General features: G+C 34.7%; 1 protein-coding gene across 2 annotated transcripts in view; it reads left to right on the forward strand.

The window, feature by feature from the left end:
* The window catches only part of SEMA3E (semaphorin 3E), a 237,766-nt gene that overhangs the window by 195,294 nt on the left and 19,889 nt on the right, over nucleotides 1-22,583 (forward strand). For both annotated transcript variants that reach the window (XM_027071773.2, XM_053218534.1), the window contains exons 8-16: nucleotides 854-968; nucleotides 1,377-1,446; nucleotides 4,398-4,542; nucleotides 6,714-6,936; nucleotides 9,433-9,524; nucleotides 11,741-11,782; nucleotides 13,681-13,847; nucleotides 18,851-18,918; nucleotides 20,475-20,614. In XM_027071773.2, the coding sequence (XP_026927574.2) occupies nucleotides 854-968; nucleotides 1,377-1,446; nucleotides 4,398-4,542; nucleotides 6,714-6,936; nucleotides 9,433-9,524; nucleotides 11,741-11,782; nucleotides 13,681-13,847; nucleotides 18,851-18,918; nucleotides 20,475-20,614 (1,062 nt within the window). The remainder of the gene's footprint in view (nucleotides 1-853; nucleotides 969-1,376; nucleotides 1,447-4,397; nucleotides 4,543-6,713; nucleotides 6,937-9,432; nucleotides 9,525-11,740; nucleotides 11,783-13,680; nucleotides 13,848-18,850; nucleotides 18,919-20,474; nucleotides 20,615-22,583) is intronic.

The raw sequence follows: 22,583 nt of genomic DNA on the forward strand, positions 1-22,583 counted from the left end.
TTGCTGTCTAATAATTATACTTCACATCTCCTGAAGGTTTGATATTGTTTTTTTTTTTTTACATTCATTTATTTTGAGGGTGGGGGGAGAGAGAGAGAGAAAGAGAGAGAGAGAGAATCCCAAGCAAGTTCTGCACTGTCATCACAGAGCCTGATGTGGGGCTCAGTCCCATAAACCATGAGATCATGACCTGAGCTGAAATCAAGAGTTGGACGCTTAACCAACAGATAGGCTGTTGGGAGACATTCAAAATCAACTGAAGGAGCAATATATATTGACAGATTGCTAATAATATTACAGCTGTTAAGTTACTTTGATATTTCAGAATAAATTGAAGAAGAAAGTTATAAATACATATGTATAGCCATGGATGTACATTTGTATGTATATATGTGTGCAAACATATAGGTGTGGTGTGTGCATATGTATGTGTATGTAATTCAAGATTTTTCTAAGAGAAAAAAATAATGGTGCTTTTTCTGAGATAAGCAGATTATTTACCAATAAAATAATATTGAAGGTTACCGTATTATGATACCGTATTTATCAATAAAATAATATTGAAGGTTACCGTTACCAGTGCTTTATATAAGAAACACCAGTCTATTAGCATTCTTTAACACCTGGAAAGTATATTTAATGGACAGAGTAAAAGTATACTAACCAGGCGGAAGGTGGAAATCTCAAAGAATGTTTATGGGGAAATGCATCTGTGGTATTATTTGAGTATTAGGCTCCAGTTTCCAGATTAAATAAAAAAGCTACAACTCTTGCCATCTGCCTGTTTAATTTTGCAAAATTTGTTGTTAAAAAGTTCTTTTGGTACTCATTTGCATGATTTTGTTTGTCACAGAATGATGTAGGAGGACAGAGAATACTGGTCAATAAGTGGAGCACATTCCTCAAAGCAAGACTCGTTTGCTCAGTACCAGGAATGAATGGAATTGACACATATTTTGATGAATTAGGTAAATCTTACTGAATTGAAAGAATTAAATGTTACTCTTTGATGTTTGTTCCCCTCGATAAACCCTCACTATCTCACTTATGGAGACTTGCTTCCTGCAGTGTGCAAGTTTCCGTTCTTCTCATTTTGGCCAGGTCCACATGGTGGGGTCAAAGGAGTTGCAGGAACAGGAGATCCCCCTGTGTAGTTTACAGTCAGCACCTCGTTCCTTACGTAAGGCCCAGCTCAGAGTCATCCTGAATAGCCAAGTATTTCGCTTTTTTGTGATTTGGTCAGGGTCGTATGACCGTGTATGGAAAGACATTGATATCTTATATCTGTAATGGATTCTTAGCTACTTTATGTCAATATATTTTCTTTACATGCAAAGAGGACTACAAATACTAATGTAATGGACTTTAATTTTCAGAGGATATTTTCTTGCTACATACCAGAGATCCTAAGAACCCAGTGATATTTGGACTCTTTAACACTACCAGGTGAGAAATGCATATGGTCAATAAAAACATTATGAAACAAAATATGCCTTACCCTTTCATGCTGTCTAAAAGTTGGAAATACTGTTGACCCATTGTCATTGTCATTGTCTCTTTTTTATGTCACCAATTTCTCTTTGTTCTCATGTTTGCAAGTTTTCTTTCATTTTTAAAGCCATGATCTCAATTCAGGTCTGCGTGTCTGTTTGAAGCACCCCAGCATCCTTCTGTGCTCAGTATCTTAATTTCCTCCCTCTCTGACCTACAATAGAATGATTTTCTTCTCATATAGTTTATAAGATCCGAGTTTTGGGTTATAGAGGGTAGAATAATTACTTTAATTGTCATATAGTTTTCCGAGTCAGGTTTTCAAACGTCTTTGTCAACTGTTACTCAGTTTTGGAAGTTTTTCCTCTGGCTCTCTGATGTTATGCTTTTTAGATTATACCTTGACAGAATCCATGGGTCCCATCACTATGATTTTATTTACCCACCTCTCTTGCTTTAAATGACTGTCTTCCAACACTGGTTTATATCAGTTCACCAGTACTTGTCAGTTGCCATCTATAAGAAATACTCCTTGATTCCTTAATCAAGAGCTCTTAAATAGAGCACTCTCTATTATGCTCACTCTCTTACTCAGGCTGTCCCAGTCCTATGTGGATTCACAGAGAACATGTATTTATGATTTGCTTTCCATGTTTTAAATTTAAATAAGATGTTTAAGTTTAGGGCCTAGAATCTATTACTTTTCTCTTTAACATGTTTTATTTTATGTCCATTGAGGAGTGTTGGTAAAAATGAAATACTACTTCATGTGTGGCAGTACATGAATGAAAAAATATTACTAGCATCAGTTTTGGCTGAAAGTTTACACATATAATTTCTTGAGTGTGTCTTTCCAGATAGGAGAGACTGGAGCCAAAATGACTGGAATGAGAAGTAAAGAATATCCCTCAATTCTAAATGAGAAGTAAAGAATATCCCTCAATTCTCTAGACAAGGATAGAATGCCAGAACTCACTTCCTCTTTTGCACTGCACTGGTCTTCAGCTATGTTGTAATTTTTACCTTGTTTGTTCTCGATCTCTCCACAAAGTTGTTTGTTTTTTTCAGCAGGTGATTTCTTATGGTCACTTTGAAAAAAAAATAATAAAGTTCTTTGGATAAATATTGTGCAATTGTAAGGAGACCTTCTCTTCAGCGAGAAATATGGAAACAATTTTGCTATCAGTTCTTCCTTGATGCAAAGAAAATTAGTGAATGTAGATTGGAAGTTGTCACAGTCCACAGTCCTCACTTTTTTTTTTTAACTTCATCTTCGCTTTCATGCCTGTAAGGAATTTAGACGTTGCATTCTAATCCCATGGTTTTATAATAAATAAAAGCTATGGGATAACCAGAATAGTTTTTCCACAGGTTAGTATGATCACTTTGTACGGTACTTTCCTAAATGATAGCATAATGGAACTGTCTAGATTTCAAAGACAACACATTATTTTTTCCCATAATTTCAATTTTGACTGTTCATTTTTTACATAAATCTGAGGAAAAGGTGTCCCAGCTGTTACCTGACTTAAAGGTTGATATTTGTAGCATAGTGATCAAAGGTTTATTGCCACTTTAGTTGGGAGACTATCTCTGGTTTTCTCACTATCGGAGGCATTTCCAATTGCTTCAAGGTGTGTTATAAAATGTGTGAATTGATGTCCTAAGACAGTAACATAACTGCTGCTCTACAGGTGTCTCAGAGTATAGGAACTTTTCGTTTATAAAGAACTATGTGTTGTTGAAACTATGTGTTGAAAGCACTTTCACAAACATTAATTATTTTGCTTCTCACAGTGAGGAGGCTGGGGAAATGTTTGAATTTGTTCAGATAATACCAAATTAAGAAATATGGCCAGATTTTTAAAACAAATTATTTAAAAATGTCCTTTTTGCAGAAATTTATCACAAATGTCCCCAGTAAAACTCATTGTAGTCAACTGGTGTCTTTATCCTTTATAAGTAGAACTTTTTATTAAAAAAAATGATTCTAATTGCTGATAGTTCTGGAGGTAAAGATTCTGAGTTTTATACAATTTAAGTCATTTTTCCAAAATTAATCTAGTGTAATCCAGTCACCTTTCCACTCTAGTGCGGTTTCAGTGACTTGGAAGTCACTGGAGAAGGGAACGTACAGCAAGCTTATTAATGCCTGTATGACCTAACATAAAGAATGGAACAAAGTCCCAAAGTTTCATGAGACTTTAACTTGTTATTTAATCATATACATTGAGAAATCAAATAAAATTTGAACGGAATTAGCAATACTAACAGCGTAGTGATTAGGTGAGCACTGTCTACTCAGAATATGAAACAGCATACAAGGAGATAAAGCTTAAAATGAATAATTCAGGGGCACCTGGGTGGTTCAGTCACGTAAGCATCTGACTTTTGATTTTGGCTCAGGTCATGATCTCACGGTTCCTGAGATGGAGCCCTGCATGGGGCTCTGTGCTGACAGCACGGAGCCTGCTTGGGATTCTCTCTCTCCCTCTCCCTCTGCCCCTCCCCTGCTCATGCTCTCTCCCTGTCTCAAAATAAATAAACTTTAAAAAAATGAGTAATTCAACTTGGGAATGAATCTTTTTCAATATTCAGGCGATATTTTCCTTAATAAAAAATATAAAGACACAATGTAAGATTTAGAAATAAAGTGAGGTGACAAGTGTCACTTTTTTTAGTCTAACAGTGCCATTTTCAGTTTCTTGTAATAAGGTAAAGAAACGGTAAGTTTTAGAGTTCCAGTACTTGAAATATTGCAGTAGTTCATATTTGTAGAATATCCTGTACTTAAGATGTTGCAACTGTTTTATCCAAAAGACTTTATCCTTATTTCTGTAGTCTGAAGGATTTGATTAGATGACTGCTAGTCAGCTCCAGTATAGTAATTATCTTTTTTTTTCCAGTAACATATTTAGGGGGCATGCAATATGTGTCTATCATATGTCTAGCATCCGGGCAGCCTTTAATGGACCATATGCACATAAGGAAGGACCTGAATACCACTGGTCACTCTATGAAGGAAAAGTCCCTTACCCAAGACCTGGTTCTGTAAGTTTAGACATTGAACAAAGTATTCTTAGGTTTTAAAGGCTCTTTTAGTAATATTTTATTCAGTGTTTCAGATGCTTTACAAAACTTGCATTAAACAATTAAGAAATTCTACATCTAAAAATGTGCTTCATTACTTGCATGGTAAAGAAATACCACTTCTTGTATCTGGTTGTACGCTTTTTATTTAATGGAAAAAAAAATCTACAGTGAGAACATCTAAGCAGCCTGATAAATTATAGATTGTCATTGATATTTTGGCTAAGTAGCCCCAAAAGAAAATTTATTTTTGAGATAACTGGTGAACACAGAAACATCCAGTAAAGAGAGTATCCTATTCCTCCATTTCTTCAGAAGAACTGGTGCCACATAGAATTTCCAAGCGTGAGAAAGTTACCATGTATTCACATCCTAATATTTGAGTCAGCCTCCAAGTTCCCCCAGCCACACTTTCTCCTTTCTCCTTTCTTCTCACTTTAGCATCACTGAATTAAGCTTTTTCTCTACCTTACCAGTATACTTAGCATCTCATTCAGCATCCTTCCTGGCTTTTAGAAGGAAAATGCCAATACAAAAGTGCTCCTAGAGTTCCAGAAGTTTCACCACTCACCTGTGAACTCATGCTGCTGACATTCTCCCTGATTAGCCAAGCTTTTGTGCTTTTACTTACATGTGTATCTAAAAACGATGATGCCGATGACAATGATGATGAATTTGTGTCATGTGTCCTGTGCAAAACTGTGTTGGAAAAATGTCAGCTCATTGTATGTGCTCACAGACCACGGAGAACAAACATTTAACTTGTCATACAAGTCAAAAGTCTACACTTTGTCTTGAGCAGCTGGTGAAAACCCATCGCTGTGCTCATTCCACAAGTACTTGCAAGTCAAGTAGAAACCATTTTTGCAGAGCCAAAATTCAAAGTGGAAACAAACCTTACCTCCATTAACAAGTGTAAAGCTTTACCATTTCAATCATTCTCACTAGCTTAAAATTATTACTTCCAGTAAGACATAAAGTATACTTTATTTCACTCTATTGATTGAAATTACAATTTAAATGGAGAAAACCCACTCCTGTGGCTTTGCTGGAAATGCTTCTTGAAACCACATGGTATTAAAGGAGATTTGGAGGAAGTGACTGGTTACTGAACTGCTTCCAGGCTGGTCCAGAATGTTTCCAATTATGTATCATGTAAGTACACTCCAGTGAAAAATTCAGGCCAAATTAAGAAATATGACCTGAATTTTAAAACAGACCATTAAAAATGCCCTCTTTGCAGAATCTGATTACTACACTACTGTATTTATACTCTAAAGTGGAAAATTCTTTATCAACATAATCATTGCAATTGCTGCTGATTCTGGAGGGAAATATACGAAATAAGGGAGTGCTTAATAACAAGCATGAATCAACACACTTAAAGGTATTCCAAGAAGTTACTTAGGTGCTGTTGAACATTTATTTTTAGAGTCAATAAATTAAGAATTTAAGCATGTTTTTGCAAATATTTCTCACTTTCTCAATTTATTGTGTTGAATCCATACAGAAATAATATAAATTCATGCAGATTACAGTAGAATGGAGAGGGTTTTTTTTTTCTTAATTAACACTGACAGAATTTAAATAGTTTTCTTTGTTACGGCACCAAGATTGTATAGTCAGTGAGTTTGCTGAAACCGTCACCAATCATATTATCTTAGTCTCAATAATGGGAAAACTATTTTGTGCAGTTGTGATCCTTAATTCGGGAGGAGGATTTAGCACAACAAAGAGGCTTTTGCTCTGTTATAAACAATACATGGTTTATCTTCAAAACTTAAATTACAATGTGAAAAAATTTAAAAATTTCAGAAAATGGGAAATAATAACAGTATTTATGATGATATTCATTTTTACCACCTTCAAATTGTACAGTATTAAATATACTTCACTTTCCCAAGATATCACTGCTTTCTGTATTTTTCTAGTGCTGCATGTTTGGGATGATTCAGTCTTTATTTGCATTTGTTAATGCAGATTTTATTTCTCTAATGAAGGATATGTGGTTACTAAGTATTTCTAACTGCAGTTAATTCATTGAACACATCCAGTTTTCTGATTGTTTTCATAATTGATTGCAAATTTGCTCTTTATGCGTAAGACAAAAATATTATCCACTTGTATTGCAGTGTGCCAGCAAAGTTAATGGTGGGAGGTACGGAACTACCAAAGACTATCCTGATGAAGCCATCCGATTTGCAAGAAGCCATCCACTTATGTACCAGCCCATAAAACCTGCCCATAAAAAACCAATCCTGGTAAAAACAGATGGAAGATATAACCTGAAACAAATAGCAGTGGATCGAGTGGAAGCTGAGGATGGCCAATATGATGTCTTGTTTATTGGGACAGGTAAAGAGATTACAAAGTACTGAGACGCATGTACTGAATCTTAAAATCATTAACATTATTAATATTTTTAAAACCTATCAACAAATCTATTAATCCATTAGCCCATTTGTACACTGCTTTTTTTTAATGTTTTTATTTATTTTTGAGAGAGAGAGAAAGACACAGAATCTAAAGCAGGCTCCAGGCTCTGAGCTGTCAGCACAGAGCCCAACATGGGGCTCAGATCACAAACCACAAGATCATGACCTCAGCCAAGGTCAGACACTTAACCAACTGAGCCACCCAAGTGCCCCTGCACACTGCTTTTTCTCTGCAGTGGAAGAGAGGATTTGAGGCGGTTATAGCCCATAATTCCTGATACACAGTCAATATCCTTGAATAAATGGATTAGGATTAATTGATTTTCATAAACAGCATTGGTTCCAGACAGAACTTCTCCTAGAAGAAGTAGGCTGCCATAGCAAGGATGGTTCTGCACTCAGTCCCCAGATCCCTTCCCGCCTTTTTCTGTTAAGTAAGGTCTCAAGATTTGTTAAACAGCTTGGGACAGTAACTTCACCTGAGTCTATAATCACAACACTGCTTATCAGGCCCCATCAGAATCACCCATTTGTACAAAAATGGGCCATTTGTTATCCATAATGGAGGCAAACTTTTAGAGCAAAGCTATAATATCCTGCATTAATAAAACAATAAATATGCTGAAAAGGGACATTTTCAAATAAATATATAACTTCAATTCCATACATATAGCTTGTGGAAAAGAATTTGAAATCTTTGAACCTTTTGGCATCTGGATAATAGATAAAAATTCTGTCAAGTACTTTAAAAATCTATAGACATTTAAAAAATCTTTTAAATTATAATTTCTTTTTTTTTATATACATTATAATCATTGCTATAGCAGTTGGTATTTAGAAGAGTAAGCATCCTACCATACGTAACTTTAATCACAGACATAATTCTACAGAGACATTGCATATACTTAGATCAGGAACCAGAATATGATACTAATATTGGTGCTTGGGCTTCTCCACTCACACTTTTTTAAAAAGTAAAGATTTCAGTAAGGAGACCTTCATCTAATTTGCAGAAATTGATCTCTGGTGTAGGCTGTATTTTATCCTTATTTTAGGAGGTTAATGTTCATGATATTCTCTGCACTGCAGATTCAAGATTAACAAAGTGTCACGTTTCTTTAACAGACTTCAAATTACTTGGCCATGAATTCACTCATAGTGACATTAATAGAGCTTTTTCTTTTCAAGAGTCATAAGTAAGAAAAATATTTGATAAAAATTAATCATGGGAAAAGGTATGTTATTTTTAACATATTTATGACCTGGAAAAGTACCGGTCATAAACAGTGTATCAGTCCAAGACTGTTTTTAGAAATACTTTCTTGTTAGATTGACCAAAGCTATTTGAGAGAATTCCAGAAATATCAGATAAATATTTATGCTATCATGTAAATGATTTTTAACTCAAAGATACCATCATATTGAGCCACAGCTTTTCAACACAAAAGAAGATATTTGATGAATGTGTGGTGAGTACATTGGAAAATCTCACAAATGATAATGATTTTTCCCTGTGCTTTAATATTGTGTGGGTGTGTATAAAATACTGTATATAGGAAGGGTCTTTATTGCAAGTCACTAGTTGCAAATTAATAATTTGAGTTTCATCTTTGTGTTTTGCTTGATATAATAATTTTAAGGTGCTATGTATTCTTGGCTTAAAAATTATAGTTTGGATTCCTTTTCATGTATTATATAGGTAATTTTTACTCATTTTATTTTAATCAAATTTTATTAACCCACCCTCATGATTTGGTAATTTTTAAACAAACTGCTTACATACCATAGAAATTCTTAGACCAGCACCTTCAAAGTGCTTATTTTTCCTGAGCTAATTTTAGCACTACACCACATTATTCTTACAAGCAAATTAGTGTCTTATTAAAATTTTTATTGGAAAGAACAAGCTCAGAATATCAAGTATAATAAAAATTAGGTGAAATTTTAAATTATGAATTTAAATTTATAAAATTATTAATAATTACAGAAGTTAAATGATTAGTATGGGAGGACTTATGCTGTTCTCTCAGTAGTATATACTGACATTTTTCTTATTAAAAGTGTATATATATGTAATATAGTACCAGATATAATTGTATATATATTAATATATTTTGATTTCTCAGTCTTTAATTGAGTTTCTGAATCACATTATTTGAAAAATAATTACATATTATTTGGTCTTATTTCTTAGCCAGACATACAGTTATTTTTTGCCCTTTTTATTTTTATTTTTTTGCCATTTTAAAATATGAATGTATGAGTAGTCATATTGTTTTAACTAACAATGAGTAAAATTTTCATACATCTAGATCTCAAATCTTATTCAAATTCATAGGTGCTGCGTGGTTTTTAATCGTTTGAAAACCAGATTGTGATAAGCTTCTGGTTTATCTCTTCTTTTGCTTTCTTACAGATAATGGAATTGTACTGAAAGTAATCACGATTTATAACCAAGAAACAGAATCAATGGAAGAAGTAATTCTAGAAGAACTTCAGATATTCAAGGTATTTTTAGTAAAAAAATAAAATGAAATGAAATAGCCAACATTTATGTATTAACAATTGCCAATGAGTTGCAAATATTAAAGATGCTGGCTCACTTTTTTTTTTCTTCTAACAGGTATGTTGTGAATTCAGAGTGAATCTGAAGAGAGAAATCGTTTAAAATCCTGATGCATCTGTTTGATTATTGTAGACTTTTCAAATGAAAATGCTAATATTAACCTAGCTAGCATGAACTGTGACTTAAAGAAATAACACATACCACATACGAATTCCAGAATCATTATCGCAGAGTCTCATTTTACAAATGTACTGTCAACACAGACAAAGCAGTAGGTTTCATATTGTGCACGTTGGGATATGATAAGCGTATCGCCTTTTATTATAACATAGCAATTACACAAAGAATTTACTAAAAAAAAGAAAACTGCAAAATGATAATGGAAGGATTAGACATGACAAAAGCGATTGTATGCATGCATACACACACACACACACACACACACACACAGACTCAAGTCTCAATATTTAAGGCAGTTATGGTCTTTAGAATCACCATGAACACTAAATTAGTGAATACTGACTGATGCTCCTATGGGAAATAGAAGGTTACGTTCCTGTGGGCCTCTAGTCACAACAGTTTTGTCAACTGATCAATATACAGCATTGTTCTTTTTGTGTTTTTATTTAAAGACACCTTATTTCACATATAGTTTATTAACTAACATTGAACTTTGTTCCACAGCACTATAACTCATGCCTGAACGAATCTTATTTAACACATGTATTTTCCCACAATGCACATCACAGCCTTTGGAAGCTTAGAAACACTATACAGTGCTTCAACACTTTGCTTAAAGGCTGTTTTAAACATCACAATTGCCAACACAAAGCACAAAATAGACCATCGAAAGGACACTTGTTTACAATACAAAAGCTGAAACAAGAAGGCAGAGTGTTGCAATGATTGACCTCTGTTGGGGTCATACTTATAAGGCAACTAAAATGTATTGCTTCTGTGTGCCTGCACATGTCCATTGAATGACCACAGGACACCATAAGTATTAATGAAGGGATTACAAATAAATTTAAGCAATTCAGAAAATTTGCACAAAAAAAAAAAAGTCTGTAAATTATTAAGATTGACTGTATGTGTATGTAATGAATATGTATGAAAATATTTTTATTGATAAAAAACAGTTCATTTCACCTTAGCTGTCTGGAGATTAGATTCCCCATAGCTGCACCCAAAGCTGACCATGTTCCTATCTCAACCAGAGCAGCTACGTTTTTGTCTCTCTTGCATATTGGATTTCTATGTAAGATTTCATTTCACAATAGTGACCATAGCTACTATATTAGGAGCCTTCCCCCACAGTATCTTGTTTATATCAACACTAAAAAAACATTATCACTTGAATGAATAAATAAGTGCATGTATGCGTGAATAAAGTGTTCTATAGTTTAAAATATTGAAAAAAATATTGACACGGGATCAAATTTTCTCTTTCAAAAAATAATTCTTTGAAGGATAATCATCCATCGTGTAGATCTCACCTGCCTCTTGCTTGTCTGCTTGCAGAATCCTTCTGAGTTGTAGAGACCCTCTAGTTTTAATCACCAACCCTAAAATAACACACAGGCTCTCAAAACGTTGTGATAGATTTTCTTTCCTCTGGTGCACTTCTAAGGCAGTGAAGTTATTCATCTTTCTCAGAGCATCCTGGGTTCATAGTGTTTGACCACAATAACTCCCAACAGAAAAGTATTCTGATTAGACTTGGATTAAAACAATTAAAGATCACATGGTTTCCTAATAATAACACCAATTGAAAGACATAACTGTTTCACTTCTACTGGTTCAAATTGTAAGAAAGAATGCTGTGCCTTTATTATTTTATTTAGAGATATTTGGGTTTCCCAAACAAGAGTAATATTCAAACCCAAATACAAAAATTACATTTCAGAAACAAATGGTAAGCTACTTAGATTAGCCACTACTTTTTTCATCTTACATATCTGTTCTACTCCATTAAAAAGATTTTTTTTAAAGAAAGCTATATTTTAATGTAATTATGTTTTCCTATTGATTTGCTAAAATGAAAGCTATGGACTAGCATAGAACCACTCACATACCTAATAGGAGTTCAGATGATTGCAACCATATTAAGGTATATTCCTATGTTTCTTTAATAACAACTTTTAAAAATGTCTTGCAGGATCCAGTTCCTATTATTTCTATGGAGATTTCTTCAAAGAGAGTAAGTTGTGTGTATGTGTTTGTGTTCTATATGTGAGTAAAGGCAAGAATGAAGAGCATAAGTACATGTGTTTATACATAAACAAGTTACAGTTGTATTCTAGTAAAAATACATAGTGGTTTACATGTAATAGGTTTCTTTATTTTCTCTTATTGGAGGAAAGTACATGAGAGTAGATTTACCTCTATAATCATGATAGGATGTTATTCTGTAATTTTTTTGTTAACATTTTTAAGGGCAAAAATAACGGTAATGATGGTAACACAAAAGAATGTGCAGTGAAACACAAACGCCTCTCCGCTTTACTGGAACCAGTTACTGGTGAAACTTTTTCCAGAAGTAGTTGGTACATATATTCCCTCAAATTTATTTATAAATAACCTTTTATGTTTAGGCGAACAAGAACATGCAACGTTCATTGCTCTGCTACTTGTATTTACTTCACAACAGATCTTACAGTTGATTCCATGTCATTCTCTCTGTATGTATCTTCGTTACTCTTTTAAATGTTTAGTGTTAATGTGCACTATTGGTTGGAGTGTAGATTGCTACAGCCAATATGGAAAACAGTGCAGAGTTTCCTCAATTTATTAAAAATAGAACCAGCATATGATTAAGTAGTGTCATTTCTGGGTATTTATCCAAAGGAAACAAAGTACTCACTCTGGAAGCCATCTGCACCCATGTTTATTGCAGTATTATTTACCATGGCCAAGACATGGAAACAACCTTAAGTGCCATCAATGGTGAATGGATAGAGAAAATGATGTATATATGTGGAATATTGGAACATTATTCAGCCACAAAAAAGAAGGAAATCCTTCCATTTGTGACAATGTGAATGGACCTTGAGGGCATTATGCTAAGTGAAATAAGTCGAAGAAATACAAAAACCATACAAACCTACTGATATGTGGAATTAAAACACACAAAGCAACAACAGAAAACGAATTCATGAATAGGACAGTTTGGCAGCTCCCAGAGGCAGGGGATGGGAAGTGGGCAAAATGTGCAGGTGATCCTAAGGTACAAACTTCCAGTTACAAAGGAAGACCTGGGGATGTAATGTATGCCATGGTGATTATACTAAATAAAAACCCTAATACTTATTTGAAAAGTTTTCACCACACAAGAACAATTCTACCTGTGTGTTGTAGAGTGTTAACCAGACTTATTATGTTGATCATTTCCCAATATGCAAATATGGAATCATTATGTATACACTGAAACTAATATAATGTTATTTGTTAATTACATCTCAGTTGAAAATATGAAACATGAAAATATGCACCTGGTGGCTCAGTCGGTTGAGCATCTGCCTTCGGCTCAGGTCATGATCTCGCAGTTTGTGAGTTCGAGCCCCACATCGGGCTCTCTGCTGACAGTTCAGAGACTGGAGCCTGGTTCAGATTCTGTGTCGCACTGTCTCTCTCTGCCCCTCCCACAGTCATATTCATTCTCTCTCTCTCTCTCTCTCTCTCTCTCTCTCTCTCTCTCTCTCTCTCTCCCCCTCCAAAAATAAATTTAAAAAAACATTAAGAAAATTTAAAAAAAAAAAAGATGCAACAACAAAAGAGCATTTACTTATCCAGTCTGTTATTGGACGTTCCCCCAGGTCTTTTAAAAAGGCCTACAGCGTTAATTGATGAGTCTTTCTATTTAGGTAACAAAAGAAGAGTCAGCTTCCTAAGATTTTGTCAAGCTCAGTTAAGCAGTTTTGTTGCTCGAGCTTCCAGGTCTGTAGGAGTATTTCCCATCTTAGAAAAAATGGAAGTTTCGGTGTTCCATTATCCATCCTCAGTAACTGCAGTAATTTAAATGAATATTCACAGAGGTGAAGATCACTGAGAGTTCTGTCCGTTTCTACTAGTGGCCTCTCTGTTCTTTGATGTCTCTAGCAACAGCTGTATATCGGATCTGCTTCTGCCGTGGCCCAAGTGAGATTCCATCAGTGCGACATGTATGGAAGTGCTTGTGCGGATTGCTGCCTGGCTCGAGACCCATACTGTGCCTGGGATGGCATATCCTGTTCCCGGTATTACCCAACGGGCACTCATGCAAAAAGGTGAGAGAGTCCTCGAGGGGATATTTACCTTGTTTAGAAAACCCATAATATTTCTTAAAATATTTTTCTTTCTGCACACGTTCCATGAAAATACCCATGTTATTTTTGTTTGAAAAATCCGTCATAGTAATGTTTTGTTCATAATACAAGCTTTGAAAGTTGAATTTTCCCTGAAAATAACTCCTGTCAATTACTGTGTGGAGATTGGAGTGGAGCATGCTGCTGAGTCCTTTTTCTTTACTTATGTTTGAATCGACTCTTCTCCCTCCTGACGGTTTTCCTGCAAGACATGAACCCAGTTTGGATAAACTTAAAATGTGGAAATGGCAAGGCACCACACATGAGGGATTCAAAGACTTAAAAGAAAAATAAATAAATAAATTCTAAAATACATCCTGCATTCGCCCCGTGTCCTCTCAACCAGCTGGTCTTCATTTATTTCATTTTGAAAGTGAATATTTTAACTCCTAGGCAAATGCATGACCTGTATAATTAATGAAATGTGTGATTTAAGTCAACACAAATGAAAGGTACTTAAAGACTTCCAAACTCTAATGTCTACAATTCAGCGAGGTCATTGCCACTTGTAAGAGAAGGTAAATCCCGGTATACTTCGAACAGGAAATCTTGAAGTCCAGAAAGTATTTTGAAGGTTGGAGATCTTCCCTCACTTGAGCCGTATGAAATTGTTCATTCTTTGGGGGACAACATAAAGGAAGATATTTTTATTTATTATAGAATAAGCAATTTTTTTTTCTCCTAGTCAAGTGACAGAAGACAATATAAAGCAAAAACATAGGACTGTGTATAGTTTCCTTACTGAAAACTAATTTTTATTAATTTCAGTAATTTTGATTCTTCCACTGTGGGTTACTTCAAACCTAACCCTTTTAAAAATCTAACCCACCTTAATATAGTTGTTATTTTTATAAGTTCACATATATAGTAGAATCTCATTTTTAATAAATGTAGCCACTAATTCAGAAGTTTTGTTAACTTGACATTGGTTACATTAACATTCACTCCAATGTTATACATTATATACTTAATGAAATCATTATATACTTAATGAAAGTACGTAATAAACAGATAGTGAAAAGAAACTTTGAGGGGACATTTGTAAACTAAACTTACCAACCATTTTAAAGAACTGAGCAAGGAGCACCTGGGTGGCTTAGTTGGTTAAGCGTCTGACTTCAGCTCAGGTCATGATCTCATGGTCGTGGGTTCGAGCCCCATGTCAGGCTCTGTGCTGACAGCTCAGAGCCTGGAGCCTGTTTCAGATTCCGTGTCTCCCCTCTCTCTGTTCCTCCCTCATTCATGCTCTCTCTCTGTCTCTCAAAAATAGGTAAAAGTTAAAAAAAAAAAAAAACAGTGAGCAAATTAATTGATCTTGTACAAATGCTTATTAATATTTAAAAACTCTTGTTAAGGAATATAGCCATGTTACTATGTAAAAATACTGTTCAATGATTTATTCACCCATTATGCTAACTACTGTACTATGTGCGAGGAGTATGAAGAAGAGGTCAGTACTCCTTGGCTGCAGGATCAGAACCTAAAGTGGAGAATGGAATTGGAAATAAGAATGATAGCAGGTCACTACTGAGCACTTACCACGCATAAGGTACTGAACTAAGTGCAGTATCCATTATATAGTATTTGATTTTCAAAATAACTCAACCTTTGAGCTCAGTCTTGTAGTTAGAAATATGAGTCTAGTTAAAGGGAATTTATATAAAAGGCATAGAATGGTCAGGGAAAACCATGTATTTCCATAGGTTAGGAGTAAAGTAGCTGGTTTGAAGGGTGGAAAGGTCATTTCACCAAAAATAATACAATTAATTATTTTATTGTTATTAGCAACAATAACAATGTTTGCAAGACTTGAATCAAATACTTATGAATTACAAGTATTGTGTTTTGTTATTGTAATAACATGCAGTAGGGGTGATGAATTCTAACTGAGCAGTTTCCAAAGCTAAATATTTCTTGATACATGGTGCATCTTATTAGAGTAGATATCCACAAGCTTGATGATATATTTATAAAGGGTGGACAAAAAGTTATTTAGTACAAGTTAAATGAAGGGGCAAAATCTTAGGAAGGAGCACAATGTTTGAGTCAGGAGCTGTGCTCATAAATGAATTAGTTCAGTTCAGTGACATGTAATGGAGATCTTTCCATGGTGTCAGATTCTTTTGAACCATCATCCACCCCTGGAGGAGAACATTTTGGATAGGCTCCAGCACACTAAGGGAAAATAGTTTGCTTTTATAGCAGCTCGTTTTTGCTTCAGACCTGACGAGCAGCAGAAATCGAAAACTAGTCATTAAAATAAATACTTTTCTGTTCACAGAGTGAAAATGAGTCAACAGAGAAAAAACATTAATTCACAATCCAAACCACTTGTTTAAAATAGTCTTCCAAAATACACTATAAGTTATAGAGCTAAATCTTTTACTTCCCCTTGCTCTCGCATTTTGTCTATTTCCGGTGTTCTCTTAAAAAGTTTCTAAGTGGCAAGAGATATAAGAAAAATATGTGACTTTGAAAATATAAGGCCACTTTGATTAACCTTTCTAAAAGTCCTGAACACTTATAGTCTTTTTTAAACCCTGAAATAAAAGACAGTTATATTAAGATAGCATAAAATGAACTGAAACCTTGTTGGGGGATGTGATACCTTTTTTTAAAATGCATTCTTTTTCAGTGAATTTAAACAAAACTTTTGCATGCTTCTTATCCACATCTCTTATCTAGAACTATCCGATTCCATCTCCCCTCACTCTCACATCATTTGTGTAATAAACCTGATACAACATTTCTTCAAAGTAGAAACTATTTCCCATTTCACAGATTTACCCCTGCTCCATTATTCTTTAATGCTCAGTAGACTTTACATTCCCAGGACCAAAACAATACTTAATGGAGTGAGAGATCAACAACAGTGGTATAGTTCTTACCCAGATCTGCTCTCAGTTATACATAGCTGTGTACATGCTAGTGTAACACGATAAAGAAGCGTAAAACTTTTAATTTTAGCTCCTTTTTTGTCAAGTTGTTTTTTCAATTTAAATCAATAGAATGATTCATACAGCAGTTTTAATCTTTATAAAATACCATGTTTTAAGATAAATTCTTCTACAATCTCGATTTTGAAACAGCATGCTTTTGCACACAGGTCATAATTCTAAAAATTGATTGGAAATATTCATCTGCTTTAGCTTATAATATAAGGAAATACTTAAGCCATTGTTTTTCTGTTTTGTTTTCTAAAAGAGCACATGCACGTGCTCATAGGGGAGGAGCAGAAGGAGGAGGGAGAAAGAATCCCAAGCAGGTTTCCCATTGTTAGCGCAGAGCCCAACAGGGCTCGAACCTAGATGCCACAAACTGTGAGATCATGACCTGAGCCAAAATCAAAAGTTGGATGCTTAACCAACTGAGCTACTCAGGTGCCCCTAAACCAGTTTTTTTTTAAGTATTATTATTATTTAAGTTAACTAAGATTTGAACTTATATGTGAGAAAGCACTCCATCTCTTGACATGATGTTCCATTATCATCATTTGGAGCAGTGAGGAGAGCCTAGAATGAAAAAAAAAAAAAAAAATGAGACTGGACTAGATTTTAGATGTCATTTAGATAAATTTCATTTTACAAAGGGGACAGAAAGAACCAAGAAACAGACAAGATATGTATAAGATCAAACAACACGTGAGTGATGGCATTGGGATTTGAATCTGGTTCCTTTTTCAAATTTCATCATTGCATATGGTTAAAGCATCTCATTGTCACTTTGGAAGCCTCGCCATCTCCCTCTGTGGTGAAACTTCTGCTTTGCCTTCTGTTTTTCCCTCAATCTTGAAGAAATGCCATGATTTAGAAAAGCAAGTGGTATTTTCTGCCTTTATGTAATACTTCTATTTTTATCTCTAATCTAAATTAATATACTGAGAATTTTGAGTTTAGAATTTCAGTACTAATAATGATTTCTATTGTTTAATCCCTCAGAAAGGTGCTTGCAAATTTAAAACAAGATCTGTATTATAAACTTTTTCTCCAGAGATAAAGAATGTTGTTATTTTTTTTATTATATTTATAAGCAATCTATAAAATATGACAATACACCAGAAGTGATCCTAAATCTAATAGGCAGTTTTGAAAGACAGCCTATTAAATATGTACAACACACAATCACATTGAATAGAGGCAAATAATCTCTACACATAATATCTGAATGAAAGAGTAAGTTGAATATATTATTAGTGTATCTCTTTTTATTAAGTATATTTTTGCTATGTGATTATGATGAGAATAGAACAAAATATTTGGGTTCAAATACCCTTACCTTTTTTGTATGCATTTCCATTATATGAAGGAGTTTTATGATTTTTTGTTCAAATAGTCTGCCTCAAATCCCATTGTCTTTTTGGCATACCTTCCCTACCACCCAAAACACCCATGTGAAACAGAAGAATTCTTGTTGCACTAGATTTTTAACAAAACATAAAGAGAGCTTTCTTTAATTATTGTTGGAGGGGGTTCCTGGGTGGCTCAATTGGTTAAGCATCTGACTCTTGTTTCCAGCTCAGGTCATGATCTCATGGTTCATGAGTTTGAACCCTGCATCAGGTTCTGTGCTGACAGCAATGGAGCCTGCTTGGGATTCTCTCTTTCCCTCTCTCTCTCTCTGCCTCTCCCCTGCTCTCTCTTTCTGAAAAAAGAAACGAACTTTAAAAAAATAATAATTGTTTCAGGATCCAGAATTCAAACTTACATGGACACTTAAAGAGAAGTTGAATGTAGATCTTATCCATTGAATAACATTCAATGAAAATATGGGAAACTATGAAACTTGAATTTTACCCTTGTTTTGTATGACTGATCAATTTTTTTCAGTAGCAGAATACTACTTGTATCTTTTATGTGGTTGGCTGTATTTTAAAGTCTGGAAAATTGAAATCTGAACATCTCCTCAGCACATTTACTTTCTTCCAGGCGGTTCCGCAGACAAGATGTTCGGCATGGCAACGCAGCTCAGCAATGCTTTGGACAGCAGTTTGTCGGTAATCCATAGAAAATCAATTGCTATGGGTTACTCAGGGTGTACAGTGAAGAGACACTGGAAACTCTTTAAAAGGGTCTTTACTTTCTTTGTGATTGATATGTACTAGAACAGTGTTACTGCAAGTATTCCTTTTTTCTTCCACATAGTGGAATTTTAAAACAAAATTTTTAACTATATGTGGACATAGAATTTTTAATTACTTAGGAAAGTAAGTTCTGTATGCCAGCCCGAAACCTTGCTGTTGGACCTCACAACAGGGGAATCTTAGAAAAGATTCTGCCACAGTGATTTGTAGGACCTCTGTCTCCATCTCAACCCTGGGAATATCTTTACCATGTTACATAACCTACAATAATCTTTTCAAGAGTGATCCAGCTTATATCAAGTCACCACTAAGCTTTGGGATAAAACAAAATGAAAAGCTTTAACTCTTCCACTAGAGTAAGGAAGCCTAGAGCTCAGGCTGATGGTGCAAATGTGAGTTTCTGAGGGAAGGTAATAGGTGGTCTAATGAGTAAAGGATGAGAGGAAATTGCAACTCCAGCAAATGTAAGGAAGTCAGACAACACAGAAAACTACGCTCTTGACTCCTCACACCGTGTTGGTGGTTGGAACAGGCTGTGATTTGCATCACCAGTTTTACCAGGAGGTGACAGAGAGATGAAGAATCATGACTGGGAGACCAGCAGTGCTTATGCACAGTGCAGAGGTTACACAGCCTCAGTTCGCTAGACCCAAGGCTGACTGAGGGTTTGGTTCAGAATGTAAGCCTCTGAGAACATTGGCTGGAGGAAGGTAGGATCTTCATCTAGGAAGACTTAGGGGTCAGTTTTGAAAGTGAGGAGGACTCCGGCGTAAGGGAAAAAATCCCAGGTTGTGGTTAATAAATTTGATACTGGTTAAAACACCAGTGAATATGTCCACTTGGTTTTATTCCCCACTGCAGTTAAGTGTACTTGCCCATATGCACATTAGAGTTCAAGTCCAGTGAGAACCTCTCTGGACCAAGATATAGATTATAATCAAGAAGCTGTGGGTCATGAAGTCTGTAGTTCAGTTTTGTACTGTTTTCTTAATACAGGAACCCAATATCTAGATTAAAGTGCAATCCCTTGACAAAATCTCACTCAAGCTTGTGTTTATGTAATGCTGTATCACCTCGATTTCTGCCTTCTATTTTTGTTTGTTACCATGAATTTTGTTTATCCTGTGTCTTACATGAATGTTTGGTGCTCCCCTTCTCTTGCCTGCTTTATCAGTGGATATTGTCACTGATTCTCCATGCATTTAACACTGACGTACTTTCTGACTGACTGCCTGTCCTTTGGATCCACACTCCCTTACTTCCTTCTGGTCCTCTCCATAGCCTGCACTACTTTTTTAAAGCCTAGATTTTGGTATGCCATTGTCTCTAAATAACTACTTTAAGTGACTGTGCATAGAAATTAGCAGTAAGTAATGAAAGATACTTTGCTGCAGAGATATAAATAATCTTTTAAACATATTACTGGTAAAATTTAAGTCTTAAGGTTAATATTAACATGTATATTGTAGGGGATGCTTTGGATAAGACTGAAGAGCGACTGGCCTATGGCATAGAGAACAACAGTACTTTGCTGGAATGTACCCCACGATCGTTGCAAGCCAAAGTTATCTGGTTTGTGCAGAAAGGACGTGACACAAGAAAAGAGGAGGTAATTCATAGCTGCGTATTCACACCATGCTGTCTTGCATATGGTGTGTGATAGTAAATAGATGATGATTTATTGGTATTTAAAAATGAATTAGTCTATTATGCTATATATGTGTTATTTAAAGAGTGGATTTGTTTATTGTGTGTGATTTATATACATATAAATATTTTTAAATACACACATTGATTTCTATGTATATACAATTTATAAATGCTATAAAAACCTATGTGTATATTTAAAATGTTCAAATGTATATAAATAGGCATGTAAATATATATACATATGTATATATATCAAATATAAAGTGCCTACACATGTAAATAAATTACATATATGTATATATGTGTGTGTGTGTGTGTGTGTGTGTGTATATAAAATAAACTTGGATTCTGAAAATTGGATTTTTATTCAGGAGGTACTCATAGTTTCATGGTTTTAGTATCATGTCAAAATGATAGTCTTAAATTGTATCACCCAAGGTAATGTTCTAGAAAAATAACAAATTCAAACACTGTTAACATGTATATCTTAGACATATGGATAATAGAATTAAAACAACACCAGCAACATTTGTTTGATAAAGCAGTTGAATCACATATGAAAATTCAACATAGGGGTCCCATTATTGCCCACTGGAAATAAAAGAAAGGCATCTGTTTGTCCTTTTAGGTGGGTTGACTGATAGAGATTATATTTTTATTATGATCTAAATGAGAGAGGAATCAGTTGGGCTGCTTTTGTAGATGTAAGAATAGGAAGCATTTAAAATCTGTTTTTTTTTAAGTTTGTTTATTTTGAAGGAACATGCATGCTCATGAATGGGGGAGGGGCAGAGAGAGAGGAAGAGAGAGAATTCCAAGCAGGCCCCTCACTGTCAGCACAGAGCCTGATATGGGGCTCGAACTCATGAACCGTGAGATCATGACCCGAAATCAAGAGTCAGATGCCCAACCACTGAGCCACCTCAGCACCCTAGCATTTAAATTACACATAAGGAATACTGTAGAGGCAGTTACTGGCTAATCTTTTTATGCAAGTCTAGAAATCTGCTTGTACATTGGCACAGTCAAGGGCATGAAGCAATTAGTGAAGGCAGATAAAGCATTGTTGATGCTAATGTGGGCTTTGAACTCAATTTTCACAAAAGTAGAATTATGAAAATAGAATGAAATTTGGTTAAAAGGAAATAGATATTGGTGAATTCTAGCAAAATGTTCCATAGTGAAAAGAAGGTTGCAAATTGAATTAGGGAAATATATGTTAGACACCTATCTTTGGACCCAGGGAGAAGTTAATACGTGCGTAGTAGATAGAAAGTGAATCAATGAAGTCATCAACTATAGATTCCAAATGTACAGCACATTGACTTTTGATGCCTTTTTTTTTCTAGTCTACTGTGAAACTAAAAGTATTACATGTTTTTGGTCCAAAATTATATAATACATCCTGGAAGATGATTAAATTTATAAATCCCAGTTTCCTGGGATAGTTATTACAGAGGAAGGCACTCAACAAAGGCTTTTAGAGATAATATAGTAAGGCATTCAGAGACAGGAAAATTCCCCTAAATTTTCATGACGTCATAAGAATAAACATCTGTCCAAAAATGTTATAGCCTATTGCTCTAAAATACATTGTTGATTTGGTACTAAAATATTTTCCATTCCACAAATCTGATGTGAACTTGATTTTTAAATTCCATCATAACTCACTTGGCAGGAGAGGACCTGGGAATATTCTATAGCTCCTCTGGTTGAATGGCTTCAGAAGACAGAGAAGTAATTCTTTCATCAGTGGTTTTCTTCCCTTAGTATGTTCTGTTTCTAATTTGGAACTCACCATAATCTGCCTCATTTGGAAATCCTTTCCAAATCATTTTGACATGCTGCATCCATCAATGTTCAATTATAAGCTTCTTTCTCATATTGTTAATATAATCTGCTTCTCCTTTCCCCAAATTTTAGTCCCT

The sequence above is a fragment of the Acinonyx jubatus genome, chromosome A2 (genome assembly GCF_027475565.1).
Source record: "Acinonyx jubatus isolate Ajub_Pintada_27869175 chromosome A2, VMU_Ajub_asm_v1.0, whole genome shotgun sequence".
Taxonomy (NCBI): Eukaryota; Metazoa; Chordata; class Mammalia; order Carnivora; family Felidae; genus Acinonyx; species Acinonyx jubatus.